Below are 14983 nucleotides of genomic sequence, written 5' to 3'. Positions count from 1 at the left end.
CTTTCTGGATTATCAGTGTTTTGGATGGAAAAACTCTGACTGAAAGCAGCTTCCCTTTGTGAATTCTATCTAGGACTCAGTGTCTAGTGTGGAGAGCCTGCAGCGGAAACACGCACAGTTTGAAAAAGCCCTGGAAGCTCAAATGGAGAAAATCAATGAGATGGCTTCATTTGCTCAGCAGCTAACACAGGACAAGCATTATGACTCAGAAAATATCAGCAACAGATGCCAGGCTGTTCTGAGGAGGTGAAGTCAAACCCTTCCCATGCCAGCCACCAATCCCTTCTGCAATGAGACCCTTCTCATGTGATCGTTACCTTTAAAAGATTTAAGAGAACTATAAGCTGGTTTGCATTTGCTCAACTTCATGCTTTGCACAGTGTCTTCCCAAATTGGCCATATTTCATTAGGAGGCTTCCAAAATGCAATTAAATGGAGGGAGAGCAGGATACAGAAAAAGGCAGTTTCTCTGTAATTCTGTATTCTGGCCTGGCCTTAGGGACAGTGCTGCAAACAGAAGGCCTGCCATGCCATTAAATACCTCATTATCATTAAATACCATCAAGAAAGGTCATTGGCTAGACAACTGCTTTTCTCTGCTCCAATGGGGTTGATCTGTAAGCCCCACTCAAATTATCCATTAGAGCATTTGCAAATTTTCTGATCAGATCTTGCCCTTTCATTTGAATTACTTTATTCCTACTAGCAATTTGCATACTGTTCATCTTAAACAAGCTCTGACAGTAAAAGCAGTTGTATTCACTGCTGTGGTAGATGAAAAGAGCTAGGTAAACGTAATGAAAAGAGACTGGAGATCCCTTATGATTTAAGTGAACATACTGATTTATTAATATGATCAAATTTGATATGATTTATTAATATCTCACATCTGCATTAATACAAATAAAGTGCTGCAGGTCCAAAATTGGAAAAAAAAAATTGAAGGATGGTGTAGCTTTGGTTTATCAGTGACAAACAGCATCATACTTGCAAGGTTCCCTCATAAAAAACATGCTGAGTTTACGTTCTCTTGAACCCTGAAAAACAATAACAGTGATTTCTAGAGGCAGACGTCATATATACAAAATTTGTGTGTAGTTTAAACATATCTATCTGCTAGCAATCTTTCCTATAGTGTCCTTGGCATCTTCTCTGACAGCCCAGATCAAGGTCTTCATATTATGGACATCTCCCTCCTAGGGAATGGAGGATTAGATCATGTGTGTTTTAGAGGTGAAATTTGAAAACCCTTATCTATGTAATTCACTCTGTGGCTTTTACTTCACACATCTGTCTTCATCTCAGAAAAGAGAGACTGCTGGAGAATGCTGCTGCTCGCAGACATTTGCTGGAGGAATCAAGGCTTCTGCAGAAATTCCTGAAGAATTCTTTTGAGGTACAATTACACAAAATTCATAATATTCTGGTTTCTTAAAACATACTGTGCTGCATAGATCTGAATCTCCAGACAGATTTACTGTGAGAAAAATCAAGGAACTGAGTCTGGAATGAGATAATATTGGGAAAGATGAGGATAAGAAAGGATATTTTTTCATCTTCCCTCTAGTCTAGTCTAGTCAATGAAAGCTCTACTGTACATTGGATTACAGCAAAATACGGAACAAAGAAAGGCATTAAAAGGGAATTAAAAGAGAAAAGTGCCACCATTAAATAAAAACATGAGAAGACATAAATTAGTTCTTTTTTTGTGAGATACTGACAATGGGTTAGAAATAAGGGGATCATTGTGCTCCCCCATGCACACAAGTGCCCATGAATTTTCTCACTACATGGAGCCTGCCTTTCCAGGCAAGAAGACTGGTCAGCAGAGATACAGGGGTGACTTCATGAAGGACAGGAGGAGCTTAGGGAAGCAGAACCTCAGAAGGACAATTCACTTAGGTCCCCACTCACTATTTCCCTGTTTTATACATATAAGAGGAGAACCCGGCAAGCTGAAGAAACACTGGCGATTTTTTAAAATTCTGTTCTTCCCTCCCCCAAGGTGGCTGCCTGGATTAATGAGAAGAACAGCATTGCCCAGGATGATAGCTGGAAAGATCCAAGCAATCTGCAGACCAAACTGCAGAAGCACCAGACTTTCCAAGCAGAGATCATGGCCAACAGAAATCGTCTGGACTCCATCAAATCTGTGAGAGAAACAGGGTTTTTGGCAGGGGTGGGCAACTGGGATGAAAGACTCTGCAGACACTGTGAGTCACAGTGATCTCAAACAAGGGAGGGAGAATCACTGTACCATCACTGGCATTGTCCATGTTGTCTCTGAGTATACTGGGAAGCTTATTCTTTTAGTCCATCAAGAATTTTCTGTGTCCATCTGTTTCTTCACTCTCTTACCATCTAGTGTGATCTTGCTATGCATATTCACTGTGCATGCAATGGAAACAGATGGGTGCTTGCAATAAAAGATTGAATCCACTTTAGGGACATCTCTCTGGGTGAATCACACTTTAGAAGTATCCTTGTTTATTTCCAGCAGAGAACCTACCTGACTGTATGTACAACTTTAACAAGTCTTATAAGATGTATCCAACAAAAAGGATAAAGAAGAGTTTTCAAGTGCTTCCTTTGCAGAGACATGCTAGTAGGCGAGATATGAAGGAAGCCTGACAAGATTTTTCAGATATTTGGCAGAAGCTGTGATCAGATGATAAGTTTGGAAGGACAGACTGTTACATGTTTATTAATTTTATTTTCAGCACAGTGCTTACTAGATGTATTTTGCAATAGATTACTACATTAAAGGTAGATTCCCCCTCCAGATTCACCTGCATCCAGTCTTAGAAACGCCTCCTTCTCTCTTCTCTTCTTTTCTCCTTTCTCTTTTCTTTTCCTTTTCCTTTTCTTTTTCCTTTTCTCTTTTCTTCTTTTCTTTTCTTTTCTTTTCTTTTCTTTTTTCTTTTCTCTTTTCTTTTCTTTTCTTTTCTTCTTTTCTTTTCTTTTCTTTTCTTTTCTTTTCTTTTCTTTTCTTTTCTTTTCTTTTCTTTTCTTTTCTTTTCTTTTCTTTCCTTTTCCTTTTCCTTTTCCTTTTCCTTTTCCTTTTCCTTTTCCTTTCTTTCCTTTTCCTTTTCCTTTTCCTTTTCCTTTTCCTTTTCCTTTTCCTTTTCCTTTTCCTTTTCCTTTTCCTTTTCTTTCTCCTCTCTGTGTGCAGACACAAAAAGAGGGGGTTAAAGGGTAGAGTTACAATCCTCAGTAAAATTATCTGCTTTCAAAGGCTTGTTTGCACAATCTCTTTCACATTATTTTATTATGTCCTACCTTCTTTGTTGGGAATAGTCCTAGCAGTTGCTCTTTAGAACACCTACTGACCTGGTACAGCAACTTTCTCTGGCTGTACCTCTTGCTAGCCTTGCTGTGCAGTTTTTGCCCTAATTTCAGTAATCCTTTTGTCTTTATTAGATTTTTCTCTGTTTCTGCAACCTCAATCTGTTATGTCAGGAGGTGATGGCTGCAGCTGGCCCTTTACATAACAGTGCCAGTAGACTTTGATTATGAAGGCAAAATTGATATATTCTGGTGCATTCAGCAAAGGAAGAATACTTTGCCTGTTCCTTCTGATATAGGAAGGGGAGAAGATGCTCCATGAAGGGCACTATGCCCCAGAAGCCATTCAGTCCAGACTACAAGAAATGGAAGAGCTATGGGAGGAACTGCTAGCAAGTTGCCAGGATAAATGGACCAAACTGCAGGATGCTTACAAGGTAATACAGGGATGCCAGTCATTTCCAGAGATAGCACAGCTGCCTTGCTATTTGTCTTGCCTACAGGTGTGTCACTTGATACAGTCCAGCTTAATTCCTCAAGACCAGTAGTGCAAAGAAATTACTACGCGGAATGGAATTGGCAGGAGAATTGGAGATCCCTATGGAGGGAAAAGGATTTGTAGGCTGGGCTCCATTCTGCTTTCTGCTCCTGGTTTAGATTCAGATTCCAGAGAGAGATACTGAGGAAAAATGTGTTTATTCATTTGTGTCAACTCTCTACAACTGTCTCAAGGGCATCTTTTCTCCAGCATATTGAGAAAGAAACCTACAGCTGCTTTTCATTCTTCTAGCTCCAGGCACATGAATTCTCATGACTGTGAGTTATGCTTGGGCTATCAGAAAATACGTGGTTATAAAACAGAGCTCTTCCTTTAAATGGTTTGGGGGTTTTTTAAGATGCTATGTCCATGATCTGCATTTGTGCAACACAAGTAAGATAATCTCTTGATGTTTTATGCACCTGTTCTTGTCCTCACCAAGACTGAATTCTCTTCTTCATTTGCACCACCATCATATATGGGAAGAGTTCACTGAGCACTGGGAAGTAACTCCATGTTTCTGTGTAATCTTTACTGAAAGTGACTGAGATTTTTACATCACACTGTCTGTCCTAAAGGTTTGAATTATTTTTTCTTCTTGCTTGTTCTCAGGGTCTTCATTTTCAGCGAAATGTAGAGGATATGGAGAAATGGTTGGAAGGTGTGGAAAATGACCTGAAAGCACCATATAGTGACAATGATCTGGTGGTTTTGAACAGTCATCTGAAGAAACAAGAGGAACTGGAGGAACACATTGCTGCCCACAGGGACCAGCTGCAAGAGCTTGTGGTCACAGCTCAGCAGTTCCAGAGGGAGAAACATTTCCTTGCTGATGAACTAGAAGAGAAAGTGGATGAACTGGTGCAGAGGTGTGCGATGAACTAGAAGAGAAAGTGGATGAACTAGTGCAGGCCTGGCCTGTCTTCTGCCATCTTTTTTCTACTTTTATCAGTTTTTTTCTTCCCTGAATATTCTTTTTTCTTTCCTTCTCTACACTATTCTGAAATGAGTGTTGTGCATTCATTCCTTATCAGTCTGTAGTCCTCATTGGATTATCTTTAAAACCTACAGATACAAAAGGCTACGTGATCCTCTGCAGGAGAGACGTGGAAGTCTGGAGGCAAGCAGACTTCAGTACCAGTTCTTCCGAGATGTTGATCAGGAGTTGGCTTGGGTTCATGAGAAGCTCCCCATGGCTTCCTCCAAGGATTATGGCAAGTCCCTGGCAACTGTTCAGAGTCTACAAGAAAAGCACCAGGTAGTGTTATGTGACGATTCACAGTCTTTAGAGTCAAATAGAGAACACTGAATTCAATTTGTCTCTAACAAACTTCATCTGCTGTGCTTTGGCTAACAGGAGTCATGATGCCAGGGATCACTTTTATCCTTTTCTTTTTCAATAATATGTCCATAACTTGGCAATATGTGAGATGCCATCCTGCTTATCATTGCAGTGGTGCAAGTACCACATCATAGGCTCTTCTGTGGACATGTTGGCTCCTTCTGTGAACTGAGTTCAAACCTGGCCCTTTTCAATACAAAATAGACTTGACAAACTTGAGCATATTTTCATAGGTTCTTTGGTCCTAACAAAATGCTTTCAAACTCAGCAAGTACATCCAAGAAAGCTCATTCCTCAGATGTCTCAGGATGAGCTCCCAGGAAAACATTTTTCAAAAAAATTTTTTCTGCTCTGACGGGAGGGAGTTAGCAGGGAATTATTATGCCAGCTGACCTTCATTCCAGTGGTAGCTTTCAAGACAGCTGCTGAATTATTTCACAAGGTTCAGATGGGCCATCAGAGAAAGCAATGCCTGGAATACTGTCATCTCAAATACCAATAAACACCCTCCTGATAGTTCCTCAATAAGGAGCATTGTCTCTTTGCAAACACAAGGTGGAAGAAAAAATGTTCCTGCTAAAAGTTTCCAGCAGCTATAGGTATTTAATATTAATATTAGCATATGACATCCCATTCAAATGCTATGTCAAGTGCCTTTAGGGGAAATCTGTGCAACCTGCATTAGGATTAGGAAAGACAGAAGATCATATAAATTTCCAATGTGTGTTACATACAGTCAGAGAGAGAGAAAGCCCAAGCATCTGGTGCAATCATTGTGCAACAGTAAGAAATGAAAACTTGTTTCATCATGATTAAGTATAAAAGTTGTTAAGCGTGCACTTACTCCTAAAAATTACAAGCTCATTGGTATGGTAAGAAAGTAATTAAGTTCACAGAAGAAAGAATGCTTGAGCTGAATTAATCTGAGAAAATATTTCAAATAACTGAAGGAACAGAGGAGATACTGCTTTAGGCTAAGATTATTTTTTGTCAATTTGCTAAGTCTCAAAATTTTTCAACTAACTGTGAGAATGGGAGATATATACCATAAAATCAGTGCATAATAAAATTCTCGGACATCTTACTTACTATTCTTCTGGAAAGAGGATTAAAATATAAGCTTTTAACTCTCAACATGTTATTAGCTAGAGCCTCTGCACCTTCTTTTTAATGTTGCTTTACAAGCAAGCAAATGTCAGAGCTAACATAACAATCAAGAATTGAATAAGCTATTAGTTCCACCTTCTATTGTTTGTCCTAATGAGCCAGATTTGCAAAATTCAGTCCTTGGTTTTTTATCACAAAAGAGATTGTGTGTGAACTGTATTAACCTAAGAGAAAAAATAAAAAAGCTGTCAAGCAAAACAGAATTTACACACAAATATACTATGCCTGCAAACAGCTGCTTGGCTTGGAACAGATATGGTGTCACTTTTCAACAACATCTTGAAATTAATAGGGGGAAGTTAAAAGCAAGATTAGAATCAGAGCTCTTTTCCAGCCAAGTTTGCCACTTGAATTGAAAAAGCAGCTCCTCTCCTCAGAGAGGGCATCTCTTCTACATTAACACAGCACTGCAGTCTAACTCCAAACCTTCTTATTCATAGCTATGAAATTAAACAGAACAATGATAGAATTGTGGGGCTTGTTTCTGCTCAAGGTGCTCAGGCACAGTCAACCAAAGAATGCATGTATGCTCACAGAAAAATCACTGCATGGGCCTTGCCTACCCAGGCAAATATCATAGGGGAGGGTATATGGAGGGATGTATATAATTTTTAAAACTACTCAAAAGTGTTCAAAAATTAATTTCAAGTAAAGTCTTTGAGAATTGGTTCAGGTGGTTTTCTTCTCTCCTTGTCCTGTTGGCTGCCTGGTACTTGTGTACCCACAGTGTTTACAGTGGCTGCTATGCAAAGCTGCATCTTCTACAAAGGCATTGGCAAATGATAAATATTAATGTGCAGGCAAATTGGTCATTCTTCTCTAGACATGTTTTAATTCAAGAAATGCCATCTAATGAAATGGAAGTAGGTATATTTCAGTGGAATCTACAAATAAGAAGTTTGTGATTAGAACCTCTTCCCTTGAGACTCTGAGGCAGATATACATCAAAGTTCAAACTTCATGGCTAAATTTGATTTCTATGATCACTCCTTCACCCCAAAAAATTTCTCCACTCCAAGCATGCACTAATACTTTGTACCTCCGACACACCTTCGTGAATAGAAAGCAAATTTATAACGGGATTACATGACTACATTTTCTGGAATAAAAATTCCATAACTTTAATTTTTGGTCTATTATTTTACTCTTTACTCTTTCCAGAACCTGGAGAATGAGATAAATAGTCGGGATGCTTTGACCAAAGCAGTGCTCAGTACGGGACAGAAACTGGTAAGGGGAGGCCACTCAGCCTCTCGCAAGATTATGGAGCATCTGAAGGAGCTTGAGGCTTCTGTAGAGAACTTGAAGGCAGAGGCTCAAGAGAGGAGACAGAGGCTTATGCAGTCCTATGAGGCCCATCTGTTCCTAAATGAGGTAAAGACGGTTCCTGAGGGATTTATTTTGGCCTTTCTTTTTTAAAAACATCTGACACCTACATTGTTGAATGGATGTAAGTGCTGAGAAAGGAGCAGAATTCACACTGCCCTGGTTTTTCATATCTGGTAAATATGGATACAGTGGAGAAATGACAATTATCTTCCCAGCTAATCGCAGTGAGTAACATGTAACTGCAATTACTGGATTCTGGGTACACATTTTTTGGAACAGTGTCTGCTAGATTGCATTACAGGAAGACACCTAAGGTGCTCTCTGTTTTCACTGATGTGTCAGTGCACCACTGCTGTCAGTTTTCTTTGTCTTGACTTAAATGAAGCTGCATTAAAGCTCACCCCTGTATTTTATACAGCTGCTGGAGGTGGAGGCATGGCTGGCAGAGAGGAGTTTCATCCTGGAGACCTCTGATTATGGGAAGAATGAAGAATCCACACAAATTTTACTTCGTAAACTTGAAGCTACCAAACTGGACATGGATAGTTTCGGGTCCCGGATTGAGAAAGTACGGGAGACAGGTGCCAGCCTGATAAACAAAGACAGTCCAGAGAGGTAGGAAAGCAAAAACAGGTTTCGCCTCCAGGTCTAGCAGAAATGCCCAGAGAATGCAAATACAGAAAAGTTCAACTATGTTTGATGGCTCATTCAGAAATAAGACTTCAGGGGACATCCATCCCTGCTTTATCATCATCACACATACTGAGCTCCCCAAAAGCTTTTTGATTGTTTTAATGTTTTTGTGAGATTTTTTTTAACAACAGACCAATTAATGCAGATCAGCTTCTTTGTCCATTGTCTTCTCCCAGGAACTGTCATCTACTTCTAATTTACCACAAATGTTTGAAAACCACTGTGTTTGGGAAAGGAAATTAACATTCCTGACTGTTTTTCATTGGAAGTTCATTTTTATATCTGGGGAGGAGGAAGTGAAAAGAGCAGCCATTTGTATGATATACTTTGATTTCCTGAACTAGCTGGCTTTAATGGCACAGCATAACTCACTCCATGATGTTATCTGGTTTATTCTGTATTTTAAAGGTGTTGCAAACTAAATGTGTCAGAAAAAACTGTGTTCAAAAAGAACAATAGGACAAAAACATACCTTCTGGTTCTTATTCTTTGCAGTTCAGTAATACTTTCAAAGCTCCAGGGGATCCTAGCAGACTATCAGTCTCTCCTACAGAAGTCTGACACTCAGAGAAAACGCCTGCAAGAACAATTCCAGCTCTATCAGTTTGAAAGAGAATTCCAGCTGGTGGATGCCTGGCTTTCCAGTAAACTGTCTGTAGCAGAGTCCGATGACTATGGGCAGGACTTAGATGATGTTGAGGTAAAAGAAAATAAAAGGTTTTGCATGTATTTTGTGGCAAGGCAGGGATATATTTGCTGCAATTTTTGTGTAGCTGCTGACAGTGAAGCATGTTACAGTGACAAAAAATAAGCAGACCAGTTATCTCTGCAGCAAGAAATCAGACTGACTTCTGTCTGCTTATACAGACTCTCTGAGATAGCATCCTCCAACAGAAAATTAGATGGATCAGAAAGTCAGGTTTTTTTGGGATAAGGTGAGGTCAGCACACTTCACTGCTTGCCCTGCTTATAAATTTGACAGGACCAAAAAATTTGATGCCCTTATAACAATTTTGGTCAAAAACACTGGGCTGTGGCATTCATACCTCTAGCTGCTGATTTCAAGGATAAATTTCTCCTTGGAGCACACAGTGCAGAGAGGTATAATTAGTAGTGTCCACTCCTCAGTAATTGCTGCATATTGTAGACAAGTTCTGTTCATTAGCTTTTGATCTGGGCAACTTCTGCTTGTCAGGATATGGTTAATTTTTCTCTGTGACACAGGATGTTAGATGATCAAGACAACAGATGTCTTCTTCTGACTCCAGATCATTGCGTTTATCAAGCCATTTGCACTTGTAGATTGCAGTGCCTAGCTTTTGTGTTATACAGAGCAGAGAAAGCGATTCCTTCTGTCTCTCTCATAGAGGTAGGAAGAAATTCTTATATCTAAATCTGTGTCCCCATTTATTCTGCAGGTGCTGGAGAAAAAGTTTAAAGATTTTGTAAATGAGATGAAACCTCTGGGACATTCCAAAGTTGTCTCCTTAAATGAGTTAGCATCTAAACTGGATAAGGAAGGCCACAGCAGGATGGATGTTATCCAGACGAGAACTAAGCAAATCAATGAAATGTGGGAGAAACTATGCAATGCCATTCAGATAAAAACAGAGGTAGGAAACACAGGAAAAACTGGGACGTTGATTTCCCTGAAGTCTCCCATTCCCTGCTTTCTTTCCCAAACCAGTGCATTGCTCATGTTGAAACCCAAGGTTTACAGGGGCAATGAGTACATTTTGTTCCATTTTTTTCTAGATTCATTTCCCTTTTTAGCCACTGCTTACCCTACTGTTCCTGACAAGGCTTACATTTGAAACATGTTTATCAGCTCCAAAGAATTGTTTTCCTTAATTCACTGGTAGCTCTGGTTTCCTGGAAAAAAAAGCCAATCTAACCGTTTACCACCACCAACAGGAGTCTGGCTCTGACACTTATTGGTCTCTTTATGGAACTACTTATTAAATAGTTCGCTAAACAAGATCAAAATTCTCCAGGTTTTTTGCTGAGTTAGCTACTTGAAATCAAAGAAGGCATGTGGGAGAGAATGAGATGGAGGACACAGAGCAAACCCCCTACCTTTAGGCAGCAGTTGGGTGTTAAATCAGCTCATGCCCTCTCAGGAAACTGCAGTTACATATGTATTTGGAAAAGCAGAGGTGACACACAGAACTCAATTTTTTTTTGTTTTAAGGAGGACATAAAGCATCAGATGTCCTCAACCCTTTTTTTCACTACTGTTTGATATACATGTTCCTTATGAAGCAGCTCAAGCCCACTAATGTCTTTTAGCAGAAATAAATGCATGACAATTCCTTACATAGAGTTTGACTATAAAGTAGTATTAGAACATTTTTTTTAATCCTCTCATTTCAGAAAAACATCATTTTTGTTCCATTCCTTTTATTTTTACTGTTTGCAGTGTAGACCTTTATTCCAGCAAGTATTTTGGGACACCTTCTGTGGTGTAGAGCACTACCTTTACAGGGCAATCCATGCTCTCCATTTTGATCATTCTTCTTACATAGGGATAAATTGCTCATTGGAGACATCTGTTTCTTTCCATTGTCCAAGAGAACTTGGGGGAATTAGGGTATCTTAACACCTCACTTTCAGGTGACAACGGGAAAGGTGTTTCATTCCCTCTCCTGGTCATTTTGTACTGCATTATGACATATTAAGGTTACCCTTTCCCATGTTGTAGACACAAAATGCTATAGAGTATTACCATTAAATTACTTCTTTACTCCAGAACCTAAGAGCAGCCCGTCAAGTTCACCAGTATGACCATGATGTGGATGAAGTAAAGGGCTGGATGCAGGAGAAAGAGGCAGTGGTGGATATAGAAGATTATGGGTATGATCTTCCAGGTGTACAGACACTTCTCAGCCATCTTGAGGGAGTAGAGGTAAGAGGATCTGTGATGAAGCAGTAACAGAAAAGCACGGAAGGCAAAAAAAAAAGACTGATGCCTGATGCTTGACTGATGCCTTTCAAGGGCCTTGCTTGCAAGACAAATTTATTGCACCCTTAAATAATCTTTGTGCCTCAGAGAAGAGGGTCTTTTTCTCCTATTTATAACATTGTGATATTATATTATTAATACTTTTGCTTCTAAGGATGAACTTCTCTTCTAAAATCTATTCCAGGCTGCTATTACAATTGCAAAGGTGTCATCTGAACAAAGGAAACTTCAGCACTACATTTACCAAAATAATTTGTGCATCACATCTAAAGTAGCTTCTTTTATGTTTGATATAAGGCATTGAAGGAAATCTGAGAGGCATTAATATTTCCAGCCCCTGTACAGCCAGAGGGTAGAAAATCTATGCATCATAGCTAAATCCACTTTTGACAGAGCTAAGTAGTGACTTGGTCTTACAATCCATTCTGTCTCTGTTCCAGAGAGATCTAGGAGTCATCATGAAAGAGCTGGAACGGATTCGAGGAGAGGCTTGGCACCTCTGCCGCACATACCCTCAGGTTAAGGAAAACATCATGGAGAGACTCACAGATGTGGATGAGTGCTGGGAAAACTTGGACAAAAAGTTTCTGGAGAGGAAAGCAAGACTGAGCCAGGCAGAACAAGTCCAGCTCTACTTCAATGACTGCAGGGAGCTGATGTATGTGTTGGGCCTTGAGTTTGGCCTTATTTCTTGTCTTTCCCATATAGGATTTTCTAAATTATACCTGTTAGTTATTTGATCCCTTCCCCAGGTGCTCTGCAGCTTGCTTTCAAACCTCTTTGAATAGTAATCCATGGCATCTCCTCAACAGCACTTCACAGAATTTACCAGATGTCAGAGGTGACCACAACACCTCAGCACAGTGTGCATGACAAAGCCACTTTTTTAAACTGTTTCCTAAACAGTCTCGGAGAGTTCAGTCACTGTGGATAAATTTGATAGTTTCACGGTTCCAGTTGAAAATACTGTTGATTCTGTAAGAAGACAGGGTTAGGTAGTGAAGTAACTTGTACACGTGCATAGACACCAGTGCCCCTTTTTCTGAGAGTCAAAGCAGCTGCATTGAAGATAATCTCCTAGAATAGATAATGAAAAAGTTTACCTATGACAGGAGTAGAAATACAAAGACGGTGAAGTGGTTACCACTGACTATTGGACATTTACTGTGCTAAGGGATAGATCCTGAGCTCATGCATTAGTTTGTGCCAGTTGAGAGTTATGGAATAGAAAATGTTTCTTTAAAAGTATCTATCAATATACTTCTTTCCATGAGTGCTCTTTGTGCATATGAAGTACTTTGATGCGTGCTGGTAAGGTTTTGATGAGCATCTGAGAGTCTCTGTGTTCCTGTACAATGTATAAAAATACTGTTACTGTGTGTAGCCTAGTCAGCTGCAGTGAGCTCTTTCTGAGAACCTGAATGCACAATGCTTCAGTACACGCAGATGCTGCAGCTGTCTTTTTAATAGGCTATGTATGGAAACAGCACTGGGAATATTATAAATCCCCTACATGTTTGAACAAACCTTGATCAATGTATTTGTGTATTGCTATGGTTTAACCCCAGTCAGCAGCTAAGAACTCCAGAGCCACTCACTCTCCCTGATTCCCAGTGGGATGGGGAGGAGAATCAGAAATGAAAAACAAGCAAACAAAAAAATACCAACACATCTGTTGAGATAAGAACACTCTAATAACTGAAATAAAGTAAAATATAATAATACTAATAATGAAGATAATACTGTCTAAAAAAAAAGTAAAATAACCCCTCCCCCCCCCCCAAAAAAAAACCTATTGATGCACAATACAACTGCTCACCACCCACTCACTGGTGCCCAGACTGTCCCTAAGCAGCAATTGGCCCCTTCTGACCAACTCCCTCCAGTTTATATACTGGGTATGGTGTTCTGTGGTATGGAGTATCCCTTTGGCCAGTTCGGGTCAGCTGTCCTGGCTGTGTTTCCCCCCCTGCCCAGCTGCTTGTGCACCTCCTCACTGGCAGAGCCTGGGAAACTGAGAAGTCCTTGGCTTAGGGTAAGCACTACCCAGCAACAACCAAAACATCAGTGTGTTGTCAACATTATTCTCATACTAAACCCGAAACTCAGCATTGTACCAGTTACTAAGAACATAATTAACTCTATCCCAGGCAAAAAACAGGACAATATTAATATCTTTTGTGAGCAAACAAAAGTCTGTGTGCATGTATCCGCAGCCATGGGATGTGTGCATTCCCAAAGGTCCAACAGACTCAGATTCCTTGCCTTTTTACCCTCTGTTCTGTAGGGCCTGGGCCAATGAGATGCATGCTCTGGTGATATCTGAGGAACTGGCAAATGATGTCCTGGGAGCGGAACTGCTCATCAAGCGCCACGAGGAATACAAGCGTGAGATAGAGAAGCAGTGGCTGAAATATGAAGAAATGCAGCGGGCAGGAGGTGACCTGATGAAGAATGGACATTTCATGTCTGTGGAGGTGTGTTGAAGAGTTACATGTTCTACAAACAAGAGTGAACAAAGACATGAAACAGACAGGAGGTGCAGCTTTGTCTCTCAGAACAGAAGGACAGGACAATCAGGTTCTTTACTATTACAAGCTATGCACTTCATGTGACGCATAGAAAAAGAAACACATTTAAAGTTCTTGTGCTACATCACAATCACCTTGCATTGATGATGCCCCTGAGTCCACTAGAAGATATGTAATCCTTCAGAAATGTCCCAAGGGGCAAGAATGTTAAAATTTCTGTGACTCTGTTATCTGTGTATGTTTAGACTGCCCAAGACACTGTCTGTAGATCCAGAGAGCACACCATCAAAAACGTCTTCAGAATTTATGCAAGATTACATTACTTCTGCTGTAGAACGAACAAGAAAACTTTCCACAGTTGAAGTCTCTCCATTGTTGCCTTGCCATAAATGGATGTATTTGTTGAATCTTCTGGTTCTCACTAGTTTCATAGTACAAATTGCCTGGGTATAAAGTTTCATCTTGGGAAATCATATGGCAGAATATTTGTCATACAGTATGTGGAATATGCCTAAAATTGTATTATCTAGCAATTTACATGCTAATTCAAGTAGGAAAAATGAGGACTCAGACATCTTTTCTAAATTATGCTAACACCACAAAGTTATCTATAGGTTGTCTTCTAAATCATGAAGGCAGATTACATGATAGTTGACTGTCATGTGAAAGTCTGATTGGATTTTTCAACTCCTGTCATTACACATGTTCTTTTTCTAGATTGAAGAAAAACTGTTAGAGCTGTCAGAGCTGATGAAGAAGGTAAAGGAGAGCTGGGACATGAGGAAAGTGTTGTATGAAGAAAACTGGGAAATCCAATTGCTCCGCAGAGAGCTCGAACAAGCAGAAGCGTGGCTGGCTGCCAAGGAGAGCTTTCTTTCAGATCCCTCCTATGGGGTGAGTAACAACCATGCAGCACTACTGAGCACTGTGTTCCTCTCAGCAAATGCAGAGGGCCATGGATCAGCTCAGGCCTGAAATTAATCACAATCTCAATAGCAATGCATCCTTGAGATTAGAAAGGGCAGGAGCTCTGTCCTCTTGCAGAAGTGAGCCCAGGGCAGTTGCTGCATTTGACATGGTGATGGGCTCCTGGAAGTGAGCCATTCCCTGGTGGCTTCCAGGGAGTGGTAGAAGAC

General features: G+C 40.1%; 1 protein-coding gene across 1 annotated transcript in view; it reads left to right on the top strand.

Moving 5' to 3' along the window:
- SPTBN5 (spectrin beta, non-erythrocytic 5) overlaps positions 1-14983 on the top strand; it is a gene marked incomplete at its 5' end in the record, with an annotated part of 90797 nt that overhangs the window by 68585 nt on the left and 7229 nt on the right. The window contains 14 exons of the mRNA XM_082284428.1: positions 74-246; positions 1306-1396; positions 2006-2152; positions 3585-3722; positions 4436-4692; positions 4895-5081; positions 7494-7706; positions 8080-8276; positions 8850-9054; positions 9773-9967; positions 11104-11259; positions 11757-11974; positions 13604-13793; positions 14565-14741. Coding sequence (XP_082140554.1) covers positions 74-246; positions 1306-1396; positions 2006-2152; positions 3585-3722; positions 4436-4692; positions 4895-5081; positions 7494-7706; positions 8080-8276; positions 8850-9054; positions 9773-9967; positions 11104-11259; positions 11757-11974; positions 13604-13793; positions 14565-14741 — 2544 coding nt within the window. The remainder of the gene's footprint in view (positions 1-73; positions 247-1305; positions 1397-2005; positions 2153-3584; positions 3723-4435; positions 4693-4894; positions 5082-7493; positions 7707-8079; positions 8277-8849; positions 9055-9772; positions 9968-11103; positions 11260-11756; positions 11975-13603; positions 13794-14564; positions 14742-14983) is intronic.

Source organism: Coloeus monedula (genome assembly GCF_965178545.1).
Source record: "Coloeus monedula genome assembly, chromosome: 6".
NCBI lineage: Eukaryota > Metazoa > Chordata > Aves > Passeriformes > Corvidae > Coloeus > Coloeus monedula.
The sequence above is the reverse complement of the archived record's forward strand: the minus strand, read 5'-3'. Positions and strand labels throughout refer to the sequence as shown.